Raw genomic sequence first — 24,240 nt, forward strand, 5'->3', positions numbered from 1 at the left:
GCCTCTGTGGCAGAAAAAGATTCAACCAAAGGCCTACATCCTTAGCTCCCCAGTGCAATCTGGGATGAACTGATAATTTCTGACGAAATGCTTCATCATAATTAAACCACGCCACTCCACCAAAATTTTTATATGCCTCAATTATAATATCTAAATGCTGAAATAAACCCGTACTTTTCTCAGGTGATTTTTCACAAAGCACACTTGCAAAAATACAAAATGCTTGCAACCAATTATTAAGGTTTTTTGCTATAGGTCTGCGTCTATCATCATCCTCTTTCTTCTCTGACTTATTAATGAAATCTTTAGCGGAAGGGAGAAGAGACAAAATATCCAAAAATTCCCCTCGCCAAATTTTTTCTTTAACAACTGGAGATAAATGATAACCTAACGGAGAAATATCACAGGGCATGGATTCCTTTAAACAAATTTCTGGCAAGTTCTGTGACCTAGCATTGCTATAAGAAATATTACTAAATTGTTCTAAAGGAATTGGTAAATCCTGGGCGCCATTAGCAATAACGCCACTAGGGGGCGACCAAACTCCCATAGCTGAAACATCAGAAGCTAAAACATTATTAATAGCTGGCTGACAAATCGACTTTTGACTGGCTAATTCCTTAGACACCTTTGTTAATAAGTCCACAACACTATTCAATAAAACATTAACAGAAGAATCAGTCATACCTGTATTACCTTGTTGTAAAGCAGGCTCACTATCATGCCCTGCTTCACTGATATTCAGCATTGACAGTTGCCTAGGAGATGCTTGACACTGAGGAGAGGGAGACCACTACCTCAGAGAGGTTGCTCCGCCTCCCGTACCGCCTTCGACCCTGCCCACTGCTTCAGTCAATGGAGCTCTGCCGCTCAGCTGGCCGCTCCGCCTACCCGCTCCAAGCCTTCCCCTGCCCGCCTGCCCTCTGCTATGGTCCTGAGAAGGACCAGCTCTTTTATGTAAAGCAGGGCGCGTCGGGGTAGGAGAATAGCTCCGGTGGGGGTTGCGCTTTCGCTTCGCCACCCCATTCGACCGACCTGGGGCGGCGCTTCCTTGTTGACGCGACGTCCCCTCCTCCACACCTTCGGCATCCTCTTCACCCCGCAGCGACATCTCCCTGGCTTCCACCGCTGTCTGCTCTCTTCCTCTCTCCTCCGGACCCGGATAGCTGACAGGCGGTGTAGCTCCCACCGGAGCCTCTTGACACGCTGCGCGGGGTAATTCTAAGCACTGGCGAATCCAGGCTTCTCCGCCGTCCTCCCCCGCCCGCTCTATCAGTCGCCGAAGAAGGCTCATCTTCTGGCCACAGAAGAGGCTGTTTGTTCAGGGAATAATCCCAGAGAGAACACCACAGCTTTTCTTCTGAGGCGAATGAGCCCCCTCAGCGGAACCTCCTTTTTATAACCCCAAGAAAACTGGTTTAAACCAGTTCTTCCCGGGCTTTTCACATGTCATGAAGAGAGGTCACCTGTACCCCTTCTCAAAACTTGTGACTAACAGCTGTTTCCCCGCTGGCCACAGGCTCTGCGGGGGAACTTGAAACAGCTGATCCAGCCGCTTTCCCATGAGGAAAAGGGGGGGCAAGAAACTGCCCTCTCCCTTTTCCTGTCATTTGGGCCGTCCAAGTCATAATGGCTGTTGGTACTGTAGAAGAAGTCCTCTGAGAATTTGATTTTCTATCTGCAAAACATCAAAATGAAATACGATTAAAAAACTGGAGAAGAAGCTATTGTGGAAAGAAGTACATTTAGGGGCCTATTTATACCAGAGGTCAGATGTCGCTATCTGGGACAATAATGGACAATATCTCGACATCTTTTTACAACCCTTGGTAGAATCAACTCTAGCGTACCTGAAGGACACCAAACATCTACTTCAAATACTTGCAAATGTTGAAATTGAGAATTCAATATAATAAAAACAGTGCAGTGCATAAACAAACAAAACAATTGAAGAAAACCATGTAAAAGTCTATAATATGAGAGAGCACCATCAAGCGTCCATAAACGGTGGTTCTATGGATGACAGACAGGGTGAACGATCAAACCAGTGACAGCTTCCACCGATAGTGAATTCTAACCGCTCACCTCAATGTGTGGACCCCTGAGTGAATCAGTCAGGTCACACAAGCAGCCCCTTCCCAAGGGTACATATGCTGGTCTACAGGATATCAGGATCGCTGGAAACAGGTGTACACACAAGTTGCATAAGGTCTCAGGTATCCTGATCATAGACTCCGCCACGTTCCTACATAAAATTATAATAGTGGTACAAATAGTGCTCTCCGTTTGGTACAGTAGAAAAGTATTTATTAAAAAATTACACTTACAAAACAGGTACTGTCCCTCAGTGCTAAGGAAATACAGCAAACATCTGTTTCCACGAGGATGAATGGAGGACACGGGTGACGTCACATAGGTCACGTGGTTCCATACCCGTTTTGTCCCAGGGGGGCGGGACTTTATCAGCGTTGACAGAGTGATACACACCACCCGCTATAAATACCCTAATATGACGCCTCCGATTGTTGGTGTAATTTTTTAATAAATACTTTTCTACTGTACCAAACGGAGAGCACTATTTGTACCACTATTAGCATTTTATATACGAACGTGGCAGAGTCTATGATCAGGATACCTGAGACCCTATGCTACTAGTGTGTACACCTGTTTTCAGCGATCCTGATATCCGGTGGACCAGCATATGTACCCTTGTGAAGGGGCTGCTTGTGTGACCTGACTGATTCACTCAGGGGTCCACACATTGAGGTGAGCGGTTAGAATTCACTATCGGTGGAAGCTGTCACTGGTTTGATCGTTCACCCTGTCTGTCATCCATAAGACCACCGTTTATGGACACTTGATGGTGCTCGCTCATATTATGGACTTTTACATGGTTTTCTTCAATTGTTTTGTTTGTTTATGCGCTGCACTGTTTTTATTATATTGACTTTTTGGGGATTTGATATTTTGTCCCTTAGTGTTCAGCTGCTGTTGTGTGTTAGATTTTTGCGCTGATTGATCCATCTGTTTGAAATTGAGAATGCCCCTTGTTTTTTGTTAACAGCAGACGTAGGATCTCTGTATACCATAATAGAACACGAAGATGCAAAAGAGTCAGTAAAATGGAAATTAAATAACTCCATAGTAGAGAGAAAATACAGAAGATACTTATTAAAATGCCTAGAATTTGGATTGATCCATAATTATTTCTGGTACAACAATGATTATTATTTATAAAAGACCAGTGTTGCCATGGGAGCCCATTTTTCTCCCAGTGTGGCCAATTTATTTTATGCACACTGCATCAAATAGTCCATATGGCTGTCGTCCTAGAAAGAAGCCTCTTCTAAAGATGATGCACAAGAAAGCCCACAATTGGCTGAAAACAAGCAGACTAAGGATATAGATTATTGGAACCATGTCCTGTGGTATAATGAGACCAAGATAAACTTATTTGGATCAGATAGTGTCAAGCGTGTGTGGCGGCAACCAGATAAGGAGTACAAAGACAAGTGTGTCTTGTCTACAGTCAAGCATGCTGGTGGAAGTGTCATGGACTGGAGATGCATGAGTGCTGCCGGCACTGGGCAGTTACAGTTCATCGACGGAACCATGAATGCCAACATTTACTGTGGCATATTTAAGCCGAGCATGATCCCCTCCCTTCAGAGACTGGGCCGCAGGGCAGTATTCCAACATGATAACGACCCCAAACGCACCTCCAAGATGACCACTGCCTTGCTAAAGAATCTCAGGGTAAAGGTGATGGACTGGCCAAGCATGTCTCCAGAGCATCTGTGGGGCATCCTCAAACAGAAGGTGGAGAAGCGCAAGGTCTTTAACATCCACCAGCTCAGTGATGTCATCATGGAGGAGTGGAAGAGGACTCCAGTGGCAATCTGTGAAGTTCTGGTGAACTCCATGCCCAAGAGGGTTAAGGCCGTGCTGGAAAATAATGGTGGCCACACAAAATATTGACACTTTGCGCCCAATTTGGACATTTTCACTTAGGAGTGTACTCATTTTTGTTGCCAGCATTTTAGACATTAATGGCTTTTTGTTGAGTTATTTTGAGGGGATAGCAAATTTATACAAGCTGTATACTCACTACTTTACATTGTAGCAAAGTGTAATTTCTTCAGTGTTGTCACATGAAAAGATATAATAAAAAATAGTTACAAAAATGTGGGGAGTGTATTCACTTGTGAGATACTGTAGCTATTGATAGCTGTTATCATAGACCAGTGATTGGCACCCCAGATGTTTTGGAACTACATTTCCCATGATGCTCAAATACACTGCAGAGTGCATGAGCATCATGGGATATGTAGTTCCAAAACATCTGGGGTGCCAAGGTTCGCCATCACTGTCATAGACCATGGTTACTTAATATACAAAGGGGTCAGTTTGTGCGATTAAGGAGAAACTGCACTAAAGAAGAGGAGTTAATTCCTACAGAAAGGGTACGTTAAGAAGTCCATAAGTACCCAGAGGTGTAAAATCGAAAATATTTTTAAAAAGCACTGGGACATATTGTTGAGGGACAAGATATTGGGGGAAGCACTTTCATCAGTCCCTAAATGTATCTATAAAAAGGCTCCAAACGTAATAAATATTTTGGCTCCTGGTGTATTGGACCCACCCATTAAAGGGACAGGAACACCTACAAGTTTTTTGACAGGTTTTTATTCATGAGGTAAATGTTTACCATGTAGGATTACTAAAGGAAGTAATGCAAAAAAAACGCAAATAGTTTCTGGCAACAGCTACAGGTTTGACCCATAAGATAAACAAATTCATTACATGTTCATCAGAAGGGGGTTGTTTATGTGCTGGAGTGCCCATGCAAGCTCCAATATGTGGGTAGTACCTCCAGACTCCTGATGGTAAAGGTATGAGAGCACATAATATAAAAAATGGTAAAAAGGACCATAGTGTTCCTAAGCACTTTAGAGAGGTCCATAGTAGGAACCCAAGGTGCCTAAAATGATGGGGAGTTGAAAAAGTGAAACCCCATTGAAGAGGTGGTCACTACGTCAGAGCGCTCAGTTAATGTGAGTCTTTCGGGGTATATGAGACCAAAGTCTTGGCACCCAGGGGACTCAACTTTGATTTTGATTTAAACTTCTTTATTAGAAATAATTGAAGAGAACAAAGGGGTCATCCTAAGAAAGTTTTAGGAACTTAAAGCTAGGTGAATATAAGGTTAAAGAATTAATTTAGCATAATAATAAAAAGTAAATATTAAGGTCAAAGTGGAAACTTAATAATATTTTTCTACATTAGAGAGAATCAGTTGTTCAGTGGTAGGATTTTTGCCTGCCACATGGGAGGCCTGGGTTCTATTCCTGGCCATGATATATAGTTTTTTGGTCACATTATTTTAAATGATTACTAAATTTTAATGAATGTAATAATTAAAATAAGTTAATGGTGTAAAATGAAAGATAAAATGTATTGTTTTTAGAGTGTTAACCGAGCGTTCTCCACGGTAGTAAGAGTAAGATAGGCATTATTTGTATCTGTTAATCTCATGCAGACACAGTGATATTTTGATGCAATCCTGATATGATAATAACACTGGAGCACTACTATCAAGAGTGATATTGATTTATGGGATATTTATTATGATTTTTTTATGAATTTGAATTTTATTGCATGTATACATAGCACTAAATATAGCATTGAATTATCACTGTAGTAGTGCTGCACTGTGTATGTGTATGTGTGTCTTTTGGTACGCATACATTGAAAGGCTGTATTTGTAGGAGAGAGGGCTATTTAAACCTCCTCCTCTGTTAGGGCCAGTGTTGTTGGGATTTCTGGGGAGGTGGCAGTAGAGCCTGTCTGGTGATTGGGCTTGGCGTTTTCTGGGTTGGAGCGACGTTCCCCCCCTGTCATCTCTGGGTTTCACCGCGTTCAGTTGAATTCTTTGCGGAGGCAGCCCTGCCGTCTGCCTTGCAGCCCATGTTCCAGCAGCGTGTGTGTTTGGGGGGGGGGGGCAGTCCAGCCATCCTCCACCACCCACGGCTCCCTCTGGATAGCATGCCCGGCCGCCCACTAGATCCTCTCTCCCCTTGTTCATGTAGTGGCGGGGGTGATCGGCCACCGCTGGCTTCACTCTCCATACAAGTCTATCGCTAGGAGCCCGTCTGTTGGTTGACCGCCCGCTAGATCCTCTCTTCCCTTGTTCATGTGGCGGCGGGGGGGAGGGGGGGTGGTATCGGCCGGTGTTCTGTCCAAATGTGCATCTCTCTGTGGGTCTTAGTGCTCACAGAGAGGTGATGGGCTGTCACCCGGCGGTCGCTCCTTTCCTCCCCGCAAACTAGCATCTCTGCAGCAGTGTCAGAGGATCTCAGTCCACCAGGTTTCTGCTTTTACTTGTTATTTAATTTTCTTTGGTCAGTGTGTCTATCACAGCTAGTTTTCTGCCCAGGTTTTTTCTGTGATAGCAGTCTTAGTGTTCTGCCAGCGTTTCTGTCATAGCATTCTGCCAGCGTTTTGTCATAGCGTTTCTGTCTTAGTGTTCTGCCAGTGTTTCTGTCATAGCGTTCTGCCAGCATTTCTGTCATAGCGTTCTGCCAGCGTTTCTGTCATAGCATTCTCCCAGCGTTTATGTCATAGCGTTTCTGTCTTAGCATTCTGCCAGCGTTTCTGTCATAGCGTTTCTGTTATAACATTCTGCCAGCATTTCTGTCATAGCGTTCTGCCAGTGGTTCTGTCATAGCGTTTTTCTGTTTTAGCATTCTGCCCAGTATGGTCTGTTTTAGCGTTCTGCCCAGGTTCTGTCATAGCGTTCTGCCCCAGCGTTTCTGTCATACCATTCTGTCCAGCATTTCTGTCTTAGCGTTCAGTCCAGAATTTCTGTCTTAGCGTTTCAGTCCAGCATTTCTCTCATACCGTTCTGTCCAGTTTTTCTGTCATACCGTTCTGTCCAGCATTTTTTGTCATACCGTTCGGTCCAGCATTTCTGTCCTACCGTTCGGTCCAGCATTTCCGTCATTGCGTTCTGTCCAGCATTTCTGTGGTAGCGTTCTGTCCAGCATTTCTGTCATAGCGTTCTGTCCAGCATTTTCGTCGTAGCGTTCTGTCCAGCATTTCCGGCGTAGCGTTCTGTCCAGCATTTCCGGCGTAGCGTTCTGTCCAGCATTTCTGTCGTAGCGTTCTGTCCAGCATTTCTGGCGTAGCGTTCTGTCCAGCATTTCCGTCGTAGCGTTCTGTCCAGCATTTCCGTTGCAGCGTTCTGTCCAGCATTTCTGTCATAGCGTTTCTGTCCAGCATTTCTGTCGTAGTGTTTCTGTCCAGCATTTCTGTCATAGCGTTCTGTTCAGCATTTCTGTCGTAGCGTTCTGTCCAGCATTTCTGTCATAGCGTGCTGTCCAGCATGTCTGTCAGTGTTTCTGCCCCTGGATTCCTGTCATAGCGTTCTGCCCCTGGATTCCTGTCATAGCGTTCTACCCCTGGATTCCTGTCATAGCGTTCTGCCCCTGGATTCCTGTCATAGCGTTCTGCCCCAGGACTTCTGTCATAGCGTTTTCTGCCCCTGGATTTCTGTGATAGCGTTTTCTGGCCCTGGGTTTCGGTCATAGTGTTCTGCCCCAGGATTTCTGTCAGTGTTTCACACCAGGATTCTGTCACAGTGGTCCGCCCCAGCATTTCTGTCACAGGGGTCTGCCCCAGCATGCTGCCCAGCATTTCTGTCATAGCATTCTGCCCAAGCATTTCTTTCATAGTGTTCTGCCCCAGCATTTCTGTCATTGCGTGCTTTCCTGTCATAGTGTTCTGCCCCAGCTTTTTTCTGGCTCGGCGTTCAGTCTTAGTAATTCTGGCTCAGCATGCAGTCTTAGCATTTCAGTCATAGCGTTTCTGACCCAGGATTTCTGTCTTTGCATTTCTGTCTCAGCATTCAGTCTCAGTGTGTTTTCAGTCATTGCATTTCTGGCCAGGATTCTGCTGTTGCTTCGCTGTCTCAGTTTTTCTGTTATAGCGTTTCTGCCCCAGGATTTCTGGGGTTGCATTTATGCCTCAGCGTTTAAGTCTTGGTATTGCTGTCATTGTGTTTTGCCCCTGGATTTCTGTCTCTACTTTTCTGCATCAGCATTAGGTTTCAGCGTTTCTGTCATAGCGTTTTTCTGTCATAGCATTTTTCTGTCATAGCGTTGTCTCTGTCATAGCGTTGTCTCTGTCATAGCGTTGTCTCTGTCATAGCATTGATGTCTTTGTGTTGCTGCCCAGCAAGTCTGTCATAGTATTTCAACCTTGATGGCATACTCTGGTAGTCCTTTGTCTTCGTTGTTTGTCATGTCCCATCGTGTCTGTGTCATGTTTGTACCTGGGTCAGGTAGCTAGGGCTCACACGTCAGGATCTGTCACGTCTATGGATCCATACGGGCTGAGGTTTCGTTTTGTTAATTGATTGTTGTCCACAATCTTCTCGCCCGTATACCATACATCATACGATGCATGTTCATTCACCAAATCCATACGACTACCCACCATGGCCTGTGGGTACACTAGCCCTGAGTTTTCAGTTAATTTCCTGTCTCTGTGCTACAGGTTACTCATGCTCACTTACCACTCACATGGGGGCGGGGGGGGGGGGGGGGGGGTTTCGTCGTCAGGTTCATTCACACGCAGTGGTATTGACATTTCTGCTCATGTTTCATTCTTAGGTAGGCAGGGGGGGAGGGGGCATTGTTGTTCTCCTGTCTGGTTGTCTGTCATTTCTCTAGTCTGTGTTTCAGGTTGGGCCGTCTTGGCATCCATACCGATATCAACCATGCTTGCACTCACTTCCATCAGCCCGGCTGTTGTTGGGGGCTAGTTGATTGGTGCTGATGTTCTTTCGCCACTGGGCTCACCCTTGGGTCAGAAGCTATTTTTTTCTTCAATTGATGTCCTGTTGTGTTGAGGCCCTGGTTACCGCCCAGGGATGTATGGTCTCTCTCAGGGTGTGTGCTAAGCCACGTCCCCATGACGGTCCTTGGAGGTTGGGCAGACGTCATAATGATTCTGGTTTCCACTCTTGGCTCTGATCTTGTCTAACATATTGCCTGGAGTTCTACTTAGGGACGTCAGTCCAGTCGTCTTTTCTGATGCCCCGCCTGTTCCAAGTAGGGGGGGGGGGGCTTCAGTCACCTTGGGTATGTCTGTATCATGCTATTCCTTCTGCTCTCCTCTCCCACACATACTGCCCACTGCCATATCCTCTTCTATCCTCTCCCACAGATACTGCCCAATACCATACCCTTTGCTCTCCTCTCCTACATATACCACCCACTGTCATACCCTCTTTTCCTCTCTCCCATGCATACTGTCTTGCCCTCTGTCCTCCTCTCCCATACATACTGTCCACCGTCCTACCCTCTTCTCTCCTTTCCCACGCATTCTGCTCCACTGTCATACACTCTTCTCTCCTCTCCCACGCATACTGCTCCACTGTCATACCCTCTTCTCTCCTCTCCCACATATACTGCCCACTGTCATACCCACCTCTCTCCTCTCCCACATACATTGACCATTGTAAATTCCTTTGCTCTCCTCTCCCCACATATACAGCCCACTGTCATACTCTCTTCTCTCCTCTCCCACATATACTGCCCATTGTCATACCCTCTGCCCTCCTCTTCCATACATAATGCTCACTGCTATTCCGTCTGCTCTCCTCTCCTAAACATACTGACCACTGTAATACACTTTGCTCCCCTCTCCCCCACATATACTCTCCACTTCACATCTAAGAATCGGTAAGCTGCAGTATAATACATGTTTGTGTTTGAATTTACTAAATGTACTTTTTTTTCAAAATTTTGGCTTCCCTGTGAACAAATATACTATTAAAGTACATCTGTTTCAGAAAAGAAAAAGCTTTCTCTATATTCTAGGACAGCCCTTACCTCAGCCTCCAGTGTCTTCTTCATTACTTCCTTGTATCCGACCTGGTATTTGGGACGGGTAAAGTGTTAGAAGGGAGTACTTCAGCAGAAGACCTCATTACCACACCGTGCACCTTCCCTCCTTCTCCGGGAGATTGCTTCCATCCACCTATGTACTCATATGCAATACACCATTCTCACTGAATACACAGCCATGGTCTTCCTCTTCTGATTGATCATTTTGTATCTTATCTTCTTGCATAGATGTTTTATTTGGCAGGGTGTGCAGGAGCGGAGATATTTCATAACAGCTTATAAGGAGCAGAGCTGTAATACTGAAAACAGGAAAAGTACAATCTAATTTAGATCTACCAACTATGTAGTGCAAGGACCTGCCTGATTGGATACAGAGTGATTGGATAAATAGGCGTGTCCTCCTATTATATAAATTTGGTAAATCTAAAGGAGATTGTACAGAAATTGTACAATCAGATTAGATAGTGTATGGCCACTTTTAGACACCTAAAATGAACTAGTTGTGCATTCAGTGCTGTTAATTGTTAACGGCACCCCAAACTCTAGCAAATGCACATTTTGCTGAGTGCAAAAGTGTGCTACAAATGCGTAGCAAAAACATACACACCGTAACGTACCAAAATGCCCAATGAGCTATTTTGCTGTGTTTGTCGCGCATAGGGTAGTCCATTGTATGCAATAGGCTGCCGTATGCGGGAAAACTGCAACAAAAAGTACGTGCTTACTCTACGCTGTGTGACAGCGGCCGTTTACCACGTGATCACTTGTAAACAAGCCGGCGTCATGTCCGGTTCATCTCTTCCCCTCTCCGTACTGATCGGTACAGTGTGAGCAGAGAGGGTAGAGATTGGGTACAGCAGCGCTGTGGGCTGGATCTGCAGTGCCCACTGTGCTGATTTGTGACAATTCCAGCCTCATTCATCCATGCTCAGCCATGCCATCCATATTCAGCCATTCCACCAGCCATGCCATCCATACTCAGCCATACAGTCCATACTCAGCCATGCTCAGCCATGCCATCCATACTCAGCCATGTCATCCATGCTCAGCCATGTCGTCCATGCTCAGCCATGTCGTCCATGCTCAGCCATGTCGTCCATGCTCAGCCATGCTATCCATGCTCAGCCATGCTATCCATGCTCAGCCATGCTATCCATACTCAGCCATGCTATCCATACTCAGCCATGCCATCCATACTCAGCCATGCCATCCATACTCAGCCATTTGAGCCATACTCAGCCATTCGAGCCATACTCAGCCATTCGAGCCATACTCAGCCATGTCAGCCATACTCAGCCATGCCATCTATAATCAGCCATGCTATCCAATACTCAGCCATGCTATCCAATACTCAGCCATACTCAACCATGTTATCCATACTCAGCCATTCAAGCCATACTCAGCCATGCCAGCCAGACTCAGCCATGCCAGCCAGACTCAGCCATGCCATCTATAATCAGCCATGCTATCCAATACTCAGCCATGCCATCCATACTCAGCCATTCGAGCCATACTCAGCCATTCAAGCCATACTCAGCCATGCCAGCCATACTCAGCCATGCCATCTATAATCAGCCATGCTATCCAATACTCAGCCATGCTATCCAATACTCAGCCATACTCAACCATGTTATCCATCCTCAACCATCCTCATTCATACTCAGCCATCCCCATCCATGGCTCATCCATCCCCATCCACGGCTCATCCATCCACATTCATGGCTCAGCCATCCCCATCAATTCTCATCTGTGCCACATCCATGCCACTACAGTACCACTACAATACCCATACCCACTTATGGAATTTTAACAATGACATCACGGGGTATCTCCTCTTTCAAGCCGGGGGGGTTTCCTGACCCTGTGAACTCTGTCTATATTTAACTCCTCTCCTTCTCCTCGGCCTAGTACAGGGTTAAATATTTTTTTAATTTTTTCCTCTACATTTTCTCTGTTCTATTCTGGTAAAGATCTTATTCTTAAGTTTTTACGTCTATTTTCATTTTCTTGATCTTCTAGCTTATAGAGGAAATCTCTATGATCCATTTGCAATTTCCTTACTTGTATTTTTAGCTCTACTATTTCTTGCGCTTGTTTTTAGTTGGCATTTGAAATATATTTCTCTGATCCTCCACATTACTTATATCTAGTTCCCTCTCCATTTCCGTATCATCCCTAGTTTTATCCCCTTGGGCACCTTTTTGTTTTACCATTTCTTTCTTATTGCATTTTGTTCCTTGTTGCTTTTTTTCTAATCCTGGGCTTTTGGGGTTCCCCTCCTTCGTTGTTAAGTATTTTTTTTGTGCTTGTATTTAAGCTTTCTTTAGGGGTTTTCAGTTCTGTCACTTTTTGGGATCAGCCTGATATTTCACTTTTATTTCTGTACCCCCAAAACAGTCTTATCATCCACAGCGATACAGGACAAAAAAGGGGAGGCTTTTGATATTACATTTACAGCATGGAGCTGCACGTGACACAATTGTTTAAGAGCTTCACTATAGACTCTAGTATCCACCCATATCTGCTCCTTACCGCTCCGTACTGTATTTATTTATTGTTCTTTCAGTAGAAAATCATACCAAAAAATAGATAGAAACAGAAATGGATCAGTCCAACCGTCCAACCACTTTTAACCTCTCTTTGAGTCAATAAGCACGTCATATTTAACTTCAACTTATTCACATAGAGATCTATTCAACAGGTCAGATAGTTGTCTTTAGATTGTCATACAAGAGGCAGGTATAAGTAGCATTGTCCCTTTTGAAATAGCAGGGGTCTCATCTATTGACAGTTCAAGAAAGCTTTTACCTGAGAGGGATGATTTGCTCATCAGCAGATCAAATCGTTATCTTTAAATAGTCATACAAGAGGCAGGTATAAATAGAATTATCCCTTTAACTGAGCCGGGGTCTCGTTTATTGGCAATTCATCAGGCTTTTACCTGAGAGGGATGATTTGCTGATCACCAGGTCAAATAATTATCTTTAGATTGTCATACAAGAGGCAGGTATAAGTAGCTCTGTTGTCACGTACCTAGTGGTGAGCCCGGAATGCAGAAGGAGGCCGCTCTTGCGTCCCCGACTCACAGCCCCGGATGGTGGTGAAAGGAGGCACGGGAGTCAAAGGTAGCACGAGTCCTCTGCGGCCCTGCTGTACTGCATGGAGAGCGACTTCAGCTGTTGCTGAGAGCTGAGGGTCCTCATAAATTCGGGCCATAGCGCCAAAAAAGGTGATCAGGTTAGAAAGTTCGTCAGCCTTTTGTTCAAGAAGGCAATGTGCCCAGATCTGGGGTTCATTCTGAAGCAAGGAGATTACAAAGCCCACTTTGGTGACTTCCAAAGAAAATGTCCGTGGCTGATGAGCAAAGTATAGCTTGCAGGAGTTGCGAAAGGCCCTGAATTTACTGCGTTCACCATAAAATCTCTCAGGCGTGGGCACTCGAGGTTCAGGGGGTAACATCACCACTGCTGGTGGAGCAGGTATGCTGGCAGAGGCAGATGGTGACCCCTGGGTAGTAGCAGGCGGAGAGAGGGCTTGAACACGTTCCTCCAGATGGGAATAGCTTTCTTGGAGACTTTTAACTGCCTGGGTCAAACCCGCCAAATGCAAACATAGTTCATCCAATGGAGAGGCTCCCTGCCCGGGCTCGGACATGACTGCTTGATACTGTCACGTACCTAGTGGTGAGCCCGGAATGTGGAAGGAGACCTCTCTTGTGTCCCAGACTCGCGGCCCCTGATGGTGGTGACAGGAGGCATGGGAGTCAAAGGTAGCACGAGTGCCTGGTAGGATCAACTGCCGGAGGATTGATCAGGCTGACTTCAGGAACTGTAGCTGGACAAGCAGGCCTCAGTGGCAGCAGACAGGAACCAGTAAACAGCAGGAGACCAACAGGAACAGGTAGATCACTCAGGAGCAGGCACACAGAAGAGTTGGCCAAGCCAGGTCAAACCAGACAGTCAGTACAGATGCAGCAGGCAGAGGCAGGAACATGGAACAGGCCGGATCGGTAACGGATGAGCACCCGATTGTTTGATCGTGTGTACGCAGCATAATGCCGCATACACACGATCAAACAATCGAGTGGAAAAATCCGGCAAACTCAAGTCCGCCGGACAATCCCACCGTGTGTAGCCTCCGGAAGAAGAACGGAAGGCGGCGGCGACAGAAGACCGTGCCACCGCCTGTAAAAGAGCTATAAGAAGGCGCGGTGGCCTGGCAGAAGAACCGAAGAGGGGGAAAAGACCCCCGAAGTCAGGAGAAGAGGCCGGCGGCGAGGAAGAAAGCCGGGCTCCTCCGCTAGCAAAAGAGCTAGAAGAAGATAGCGGAGGAGTCCGGCGAGAAGACCCCCGAAGACGGAAGACCCCCGGAGCTGTGCAATAAACTATTTTATCTTGTATGTTGTGTTTTTTTTTGTACTTTATTTTACAGGTGAATGGGTAGGGGTACATTGTACCTAGACCCCTGTATGGGCAACCATCCAAAAACAACTTTTGAGGTAGGGGAGGCCCCAAAAGAGGTAATGGAGGAGGTGGACATCCTGTATACCATGAGTCTGTCAATACTCATAATAGATTTGCGCCTCTCTTCAGAGGATGAACATTATGGAGGTAATGATAGGTATATTGTACAACATCCCCAACAAGGACTCCTACATGGCCAGAATAATAATTCCTGGAGCCACCGTGGAAATTTTTCACCAGGGGGCCCCTATACTTATGAGAGGGACAATGGTGGGGGTGGATATAGGGGAAACTACAATCATATACCTACGCATTCTACCAACCATCGATCAAATAATCTAGGGCGATCAAAGGCTTAACTGTGTGCCAGCTATTGTTTATGTGTACAGAGGGTGCTGTTTTTACTAGGTTAAGACACAGATTCCATTGCTTCCCTCCTGTCAGAACTGTGATCTGCCTTGTTTAGATTGCCGTTCTGCCTCTCTGCCAAACGATCAATGGGTGCCCACGGGCATTGGGTACTGTGCACCTGCTGATTGACTTCTGCTATATGTAATCACAGCAGAAGTAAGCGGCCGGTGGAGCGCATGCGTCCCCCCTACCCGGAAGTGTCAGATCACGTATATATACACGTGACCTGTCGCACAGGTGCCGCCCTGTAGCAGTAAAACTGCTATAGGGTGGACCTTAAAGCGGAACTTCAGTCATTTTTATCACTTTTCCATCTATTAAATCCTCTGCCCTTGTTGTTTTAACTTTGGATTATAAAACATTTTTTTTCTGCCAGTAAATACCTTATACAGCCCACTTCCTGTCATTTGCCTAGGCTTATGACATCATCCACAGCTCTCTCTCTCACTCTAGTGGGAGCTTGCCAGGAAGGGAGGGTGGATGAGTCATAAGACAGCCAATGAGAGCTTCAGAGCTTTAGGTGTGTCTGTGTAAATCCAGGAAGTGAACAGGCAGCAACTTTAGCTGCCCACAGTTAAAATGGTTGCAGGCAGACTCAGTGGAGGGAGATTTCTGCAGCATATTTGGCAAGTACAGAATCACAGTATGTATAAAATAATATGCAAAGTGGTTGGATGGAAGCTTTAGAATGGCAAAGATGTTTTTATTACAAATTATGTGAGCAGACTGCAGTTCCTCTTTAAGTGGTTAAGGAGAAATGGTTGGGGGCAGTAAAAAATGTGTCTCAACCACATGTTTTATCGTTCCATAACTGCAAGTTTAAACCCAGCATACAAAAACATGACTAGAACCTGTGAAGATATTGTTTCCCTCAAATTAAATTCTGCAACTCTGTTTCTTATGTAAATTACAACCAACACCCGGTAGCTTATTTTGCATGCGCCCTAATATACCCCCCTGCTTCATACCTCCCAACATTTTGAACTAGGAATAAGGGACACCTACTAACAAATGTATGTAGGCATAGGACACACCCCCTGCTAACCCCCTTAAAAGAGAATTAACCAAAAAAAAAAAAAAAGGTTAATTAAATCCCAAAAGTGTTTTTTTTACCAATACTATTACTATTTTACCCCCTTCCTGACCAGAGCACTTTTTGCGATTCGGCACTGCGTCGCTTTAACTGACGATTGTCGTGCGACATTGCACCCAAACAAAATTGGTGTCCTTTTTTTCCCACAAATAGAGCTTTCTTTTGGTGGTATTTGATCTCCTCTGCATTTTATTTTATTTTTTTGCATTTTTTGTGCTATAAACAAAAAAAAAACGAGTGACAATTTTGAAAAAAAAAATTTTTTTTACTTTTTGCTATAATAAATATCCTCCAAAATATATAAAAATATATATATATAAAAAAGATTTTCCTCAGTTTAGGCTGATCTGTATTCTTCTACATATTTTTGTTAAAAAAAAAAAAAAAAAAAAAAATCGAATAAGCGTATATTGATTGGTTTGTGCAAAAGTTATAGCGTTAAGAGTTAGGGGCTAATGTTATGGCATTTTTATTTTAAATTATTTTTTTATTAGTAATGGCGGCAATCTGCGATTTTTATCCGGACTGCAACATTATGGCGGACACATCGGACAGTGTTGACACTATTTTGGGACCATTGTCATTTATATAGCGATCGGTGCTATAAAAATGCTATCCCCGGCCCATTTGCTCACCGCTGCCATTTTCCCGACGTATATCGGCGCGCAGCGGTCGGCAAGTGGTTAAAATATACAAATGCAGCAGTTTAGAAATCGGATGAAAGGTTTAGCACTGGGAAACACTTTTTGAAAGATAAAAAGTCCTTTTTTTATATACAACTATATGGATCAGACCAAAATGAGGGACAAATGAGGAGGAAAGAGGGACAGAGGGACGCGTTCCAAATCAGGGACAGTTGGGAGCTATGTGTGCATGTTACATGTGTCTGTATGACTGGGGTATGGACATTAGAGTGTAAGCTCCTCTGAAGGTAGGTAACTGATGTGACGAGTCTTTTGAAAATCTCTGGAATCGCTCTTCACTATAGAAATAAAAGAAGGCAGCCTCCTTCAGCTGCCTGTCTGGCTCTGCCTTGTGTTGTTCTTTGCCTTCCCCACATCTGCAGCCTATCTTGCAGTGTAAGCAGACCGTCACACAAATAAAGCACAGCCCACATCATGTCTGTACACACATCTCACAGATGGCTTTGTTTGGAAAGTTGAAGTGGAATCTCTATGACAGTCTAGCTATCCAGCTTTTCCTTATCTTCCCATTCCTGGTTTCCCATTGGCTGGCAGTGGTTCTGCCTTGAGCATGTTATTATGTGATCCCTGGAATGTGTCAGTATTACTGAGGTGGAGGGAGATAAGCAGCACTGCTCACATCTCTGCTGTGTACTGCTGGGGCTGCACCCTTAGCCCAGGATGGGGGCCACATCCACCTTGTCCTGGCTGCTGCCCTGCGTCCTGGCTGTCCTGGCGCAGAAAGAAAACGACCAGAAGTCGGTAAGTAAGCAATCTATTTAATAAAATGACTGTTTATTATTGATGTTTTCTTTGTTTGTTTTTTATGATATTGCTGCACTATATTTTCATTCATATTTGTTCTTCTGCTGTTTTTGTCATTTTGTGCTATTTCATTCATTGCTGTTTATTATTAAACAGAACATTGGACTTGCATAGTAAAAACAGCATCTAATGTTTAGTAAACCTGATCACTAAAACATATGCAGTCCTAAAACATGCTAATGTCATTTTCAATACAGTAAAACCTTGGTTTGAGAGTGTTTTGCAAGACAATCAACATTTTTTTAAATAAATTTTGACTTGATATACAAGCGAAGTTTTGATATACAAGTAGCGTCATGTCACAACTGAGTATAAAAGAGAAGAGAGGAACCTCTTATGGCTTGTACACACGGTTGGAAATTCCGACAGAAAAGGTCCGATCGGATTATATTGTCGGAAAATCTGATCATGTGTGGGCTCTATCAGACTTCCAACGGAAAAAAAATTTGAGAGGATCTCAAATTTTCCGACAAAAAAATCCGATCTGACTTTTTCCGATTGTTTGTAGAGAATTCCGATCGGACAAAGTGCCACACATGCTCAGATCAAATTACGAGACCAATGCTATTGGCTAGTAACAAACAAACGTCATCATGTTCCGAACGATCAGATTTTTCGACAACTTTGTCCGACCGTGTGTATGCAACACCAGTTTAGGACAAAATTTCGTTGTCGGAACGTCCGACCGTGTGTACAAGGCATTAGTGTAGCAATATGGTTACATTTAATGAAGGTACAACATTTAGAAACTCACATGGTTAATGATTAAACAGGCACATCTAAGTATGCAGGCATCCGGGGTAAAGCTGTCCACATAGACTATCCTCTGCAGTGCCATTGACGTCATCCCTTCCACGCTGCGCTCCATGAGTGCATGAAACCTCACTTTCAGATCGCTGTACTGCAGGGTAGTCTTTGCGGTCACAATTGCAGACAGCTTTACCCCGGATGCCTGCATACTTAGATGTGCCTCCTTTTAATTATCAACCATGTGAGTTGCTAAACCTTGATTTAGACCCCTTTCACACTGAGCCGTCAGCGGTAAAGCGGCGCTATTTTTGCGCCGCTTTACCATCCTTTTAGGGGTGCTATTCGGCCGCTAGCGGGGGCATAATAAGGGGTTAAATACGCCAACAAAATGTAGCCGGAGTGGCTTTTTGTCGGCAGTATCGCAGCACTGCCCCATTGATTTCAAAGGGAAGCAGCGGTGAGTGCACCGCTCCTTCACCGCTCCAAAGAAGCTGCTGGCAGGACTTTTTCTGACATCCTGCCAGCACAGCGCCCCAGTGTGAAAGCCCTCGGGCTTTCACACTGGAGTGAATGGAGCAGCTGTTTTAGGGTGTTTTGCAGGTGCTATTTTTAATGCTATAGCACCTGCAAAGCGCTCCAGTGTGAAAGGGGTCTAACTAGTTAAGGATCAACCTATTTTTCAGACTTGGTGTTTACGTTAAAACCTTTTTTTTTTCTTGCTAGAAAATTACTTAAAACCCTCAAACATTATATATTTATTTATTTTCAGACCCCCTAGAGAATAAAATAGTGGTTGTTGCAATACTTTGTCACACCATATATAGTAATGCCTGGTGTGACATAGCTCAGGGATACTGTGGTGTGGTGGTGATTAGCAACCAATAACCCTGTTCTGCAGGAACCATGTACTTATTGAAGTAAGTAGCCTCAGTTAATTACTGGCCACCAACTCTGCTCATCTCCAAAGTCTTCCAAGAACCACCCAGTATTGGCAAAAGAGAACATCAAAGAGGAGAAGGGAAGCCTCCTATAGAGAAATACTGTTTATTAAGAGCTTAAAATGAGGTGAAATTACACTTACAATAGTTTAAAATATGTTAGGCATTCATACAACGTGAACCAGGAAGCGCTGCTGCTGATCCAGCATCTGCTCCAGCTGACCAGAATCTACATAACTGGAAGTCCCGTCCAACGCATTTCATCATACAAATGCAACATCCTCAGGAGCTTTTCTTATATATACTCTTTGATTTGAGCATGGTTGCATTTGTTTTGTTTCACCGAGACTGGTGTGGCAGTGATCAGGGACATGGTAACTGGTGTGGTAGTGATCAAGGACAAGGTGACTGGTGCGGCGGTGATCAGGGACACAGTAACTAGTGTGGCCCTGATCGGGGACAATATTACTGGTGTCACAATGATCAGGGACACTGTAACTGGTGTGGTTGTGATTAGGGACAATATGACTGGTGTGGTGGGGATCAGGGAAATTCTAAAAGGTGTGGCGGTGGTCAGGGACAATATGGTTGCTGTGGTGGTGATCAGGGACACTGGGACTGGTGAGGCAGTGATCAGAGACACTGTAACTGGTGTGACGGTGATCAGGGACACTGAGCCTACTGAGTCTGCCCACATTTAACATGGTTACAAGCCAGAATCAGTGGAGGGATATTTCTGCAGCAAATTTGGCAAGTACAGAATCACAGTATATATAAAATAATATGCAAAGGGGTTGGAGGGAAGCCTCAGAATGGCAAAGATGTTTTTATTACAGATTATGTGAGCAGACTGCAGTTCCTCTTTAAGTGGTTAAGGAGAAGTGGTTGAGGGCAGTAGAAAATGTGGCTCAACCACATGTTTTATTATTCCATTACTGCAAGCAGACAAAAACATGACTAGAACCCGTGAAGATATTGTTTCCCTCAAATAAAATTCTGCAACTCGGTCTTTAATGTAAATTACAATTAAAACCGGGTAGCTTATTTTTCTTGCGCCCTAATATACCCTCCTGCTTCATACCTCCCAACATTTTGAGACAGGAATGAGGGACACCTACTAACAAACGTATGTAGGCATAGGACACGTCCCCTTAAAAGAGAGTTAACCAAAAAATTGATTTGTGTACAATCGATAGGTTTGCGTTGTATAATGGAACAGTATAACATTTGTATAATGCTATTCAAGGAAATAAAGAAATAAGAAATCCACTACCAACTTTGTTTATGAAGTAAATTAAAGAAGGAAGATAAGGAGGAAAGATTAAAAAGGGAAAATGAGAGAAGAAAGAAAGAAATCAAAAATAGTGGGGATCACCAGGATATGACATGGTGGTAGTTTTACACTATGAACGTATAAAATAGAGGTATGAAGTAGAAATACCAAGGCCTTAGTGGGGAGGTGTCAAAGTTGGGAGGAAAAAAAATAAGTCATCCAAGGACTCAAAATTTTTCGAAGTTGTGTACTCTATCATGGAATATGGCTTCTGTTTTGGAATGAATCCTTGCATGGTTTATTCTATTTTTAGTTTCAGAAACCATTAAGGATGAGGATTTCCAAGCTTTGGCAATTGTTTGTTTCGCAGCTGTGGTTATTTGAAGTAGGAGTTTGAATTGGATATAAGAAATGATGGTTGGATTTATGTTTAGAAGTGCAATTGTTGAGATCATAAAAAAAAAAATCTTTCCAAAAGTTTATTGCAAACGGGCAGTCCCGCCATATGTGAATATGTGATCCTAGTTCACCACAGCCACTAAAACAAAATGGAGAATATTGAGGAGCAAATTTTGTGATTCTGACAGGGCCAAATACCAGAATGTGAGTACCTTATAGTTCATGGGTACCTGGTTTTTAACAGGTACCCACACCCCCATTTCTAGTTAGTATGCTGGCATCAGGGACCGAAGGCTGGTAAATAAGCCCCCCCTAGTACATGGCTGGATCCTGGGTCAAGTGAGTGTCCCATTATTAAAAATCAGCAGATACAGTTTTTGTAGCTGCTAACTTTGAATTTTTGCACTTAGAACAGTGTATACACAATCAGAAAATCGGATGAAAAATACTACTTTTAAAGCTATCGTACAATAATCTCATCATTAGTACACAACTTTTGAAGGTCGATCATGACAGTTCATGCAAAATTATCCAGAGCGACAAAACACAATTTTTTTTCTCATACGATGCCAGAACAAGTGATTTTATTTAATCAGTACAGTACAAAAATCGGAAGACCAAGACCACACATGCTCGGAAAGGAAAGAATACAATAAAACACTTTACATCACTTCCGAAGATGCATTATGTCATACGATAATTTTCGTAACTTTAGTAACCTCTTCATTTTCTATTTGAGACTGGAATGCAAAAAAAAAAGAAAAAGTCCAATATTCTCATTGTGTGTACGAGGCTTTAGACCGGACAGCTGCTTTAAATTGCACACATAAATCTAGGAATTATTCTAACAGATTTCTACAATTATTAGTGAAAGCCAGGCCTAGAAAAAAGTCATCTAAATAGTGTAAGATAAAAGAAGAACCTGAACGTACATTAACTACCCATTCGATACATGTGGAAAATGCCTCGAAATAGGAACACAAAAAAGAGCAACCCATTGGGAGGCATCTATCAAAGAAAAAACAATCGTCAAAATGAAAACCCAAGGAATTATAAGAGAGTGGGTTTATAGGCAGAAGCCAAAATGTAGATTGGATATCTGCTTTGGCTAAAAGGGCTCCGAAACCTAAAATCTGAAACCTGAAGTTGTAAAAAGTCACATGATGGACAATAGTTAAGCACTGCCTCTGGGGAAAGAAACATGATGAATCAGTCTAAAGGAATGCTGTTCTTTGGAATGATGCCTAACAGGGAAATCCTAAAATCTTTGAAAGGTGGTTGAATAAATGGACCAGCAACTTTGCCTTCTTGAATTTCTTTAAATATTTTTTCCCTAACTATTTCACATAGTTCAAAAAGAGATTTCAAATAATTTACGATTACACAACTAGAACCACTAAAAGGGGGATTAAAAAAAACCTTCATTAACCGCTTTCAGGCTGGCCACTGCCTATAAACGTCAGAGTGGGACAAGTGGCGATCTGGGGGGACATGCTTGAATGTCCTCCCATATCTGCACCTTCTGCGCATCCCTGAGGGCTCGCATTGGCATGATGGTGTGACCACTGACTTGGTTCACTGACCCAAGTAATAGGCGGTGTTCCTCCGACTGGGTACCATGTGATCGATATGACCAATCACAGCAATTACATGTCCAGTAGGAAAGATGGCTGTCATTCATGCAGCCATTCAAAATTACTGTAAGCTATGTGATCACAGTGATCACATGGTACAGGGCCAAGCACCGTCTCCCTGTATCATGTGATAGCTGTAGTCAGTCACAGCTTATCCCAGTGTTCTCAATGGCTGCAGAAATGCCAACGAGAACTGTCAGAAATGATTGCGTATACAGCCAGGTGACCGGATGTACTAAAAAAAACAAAAAACATAAATAATAAAAAAAAATAAAAAATTATATATAGATAGATATTTTTTTTTTTTTTTTACACTGTGGTGACATTGTTCCACTGTAATAATGTACAATGGCTTGCTGCTCTTATATAACTGTATGTCAGTGCTGCCAGACATTATTTCTGATTACCGCCACAGCAGTACAATATCACTAGACCATTGATGCCAGTCAGTGTCCATAATCACTGCCACACCAGTCATTGACCCCAATCACCACACTCCTAATCACCACCATACCACTAAGTGTCCCTAATCACCTCCACACCAGTCATATTATCCCTGGTCACCACCATACCAGTCATATTGTCCCTGATCACTGCCACACCAGTCATATTGTCACCAATCACCGCCAGACCATTCATATTCTCCCTAATCACTGCCGGTCAAACTCTGACGTTACACTGAAACAGACTTGCCTACACATGATCACACCAAAGTCCGTTCGTTTAGAACGCGATGATGTATGATGGGACTAGAAAAAGGAAGTTCAATCGCCAGTAGCCAATAGCTGCTCTTGCACCGTTTTTGGTCTGTTGGAATAGCATACAGACAAATGGTTTTCCCGATAGGAATTGATTCCATCTGAAAGATTTAAAACGTGTGCTATTTCTAGGTCCGTCAGAATTTTTGAAAAAAAAAAGTCAGATGAAGCCCACACACGATCGGAATATCCGTTGAAATTATTCTGTCAGACTTTTTCTGCGAGAAAGTCCGACCGTTTTTATACGGCATTACAGTGTCCCTGATCACCACCACACTAGTCTCAGTGTCCCTGATCAACACCACAGCAGTCATATTGTCCCTAATCACCACTACATCAGTTACAGTGTCCCTGATCATTGTCACACCAGTCATATTGTTCCTGATCACCACCACAGTGTCCCGTGATTACCACCACACCAGTCAAATTGTCCCTAATCACTGCCACACCAGTCATATTCTTTCTTATCACTGACACACCAGTTACAGCGTCCCTGATGATTACCACACCAGTCATAATGTCCCTGATCACCGCCACACCAGTTACTGTGTCCCTGGTAACCGCGACACCAGTTGCAGTGTCACTACACCAGTGTTAATCAGCAACAGTGTCCCTGATTGTCCACACACACCAAACCCAGGGCCGTCTTTAAGGCAGGGCAAAAGGGGCAGCTGCCCTGAGCCCTGTCATTGTTGTGGGGCCCAAAACAGCTGCCTCATACTTGCCAACTATCCCAGTTTAAATGTACTTGTCCCTTGAAGTTTTAGCCCTGTTGTTGTGTACAGGTGACTCACCTGCAGACCCTGTATTTACATGTAAATAACTGGCATTCATATGTAAATAGCAGCGGCATTACTAAGCAAATAGCTGTGGCCATCTGCATTGATATGTAAATAAAGGTGGCATTCATATGTATATCATGCTTCCCTGCAGTGAGAAGATGATGTGCTGTAACCTCTAGCAATCAGTGAGCAGTATTACTGTACAGTAATCTCTAGCAACTAATTAACAAGCAGAAATCATTTGCTGTAACCTCTAGCAACTAATCAGTTAGCCATAATGTGTGCTGTAACTTCTAGCAACCAGTCAGTAAGCAGTAATG

The 24,240-nt window shown here is 43.8% G+C and overlaps 1 protein-coding gene across 1 annotated transcript in view; it reads left to right on the forward strand.

Annotated features, from left to right (window-relative positions):
* Positions 1–17,028: 17,028 nt before the first annotated feature.
* GPX3 (glutathione peroxidase 3) overlaps positions 17,029–24,240 on the forward strand; it is a 34,919-nt gene continuing 27,707 nt past the window's right edge. Inside the window, exon 1 of the mRNA XM_077468323.1 lies at positions 17,029–17,323. Coding sequence (XP_077324449.1) covers positions 17,243–17,323 — 81 coding nt within the window. The 5' untranslated portion in view covers positions 17,029–17,242. The remainder of the gene's footprint in view (positions 17,324–24,240) is intronic.

Source organism: Lithobates pipiens, unplaced genomic scaffold (assembly GCF_037356315.1).
Source record: "Lithobates pipiens isolate NorthernLeopardFrog02 unplaced genomic scaffold, aLitPip1_a1.2 Scaffold_8, whole genome shotgun sequence".
Taxonomy (NCBI): Eukaryota; Metazoa; Chordata; class Amphibia; order Anura; family Ranidae; genus Lithobates; species Lithobates pipiens.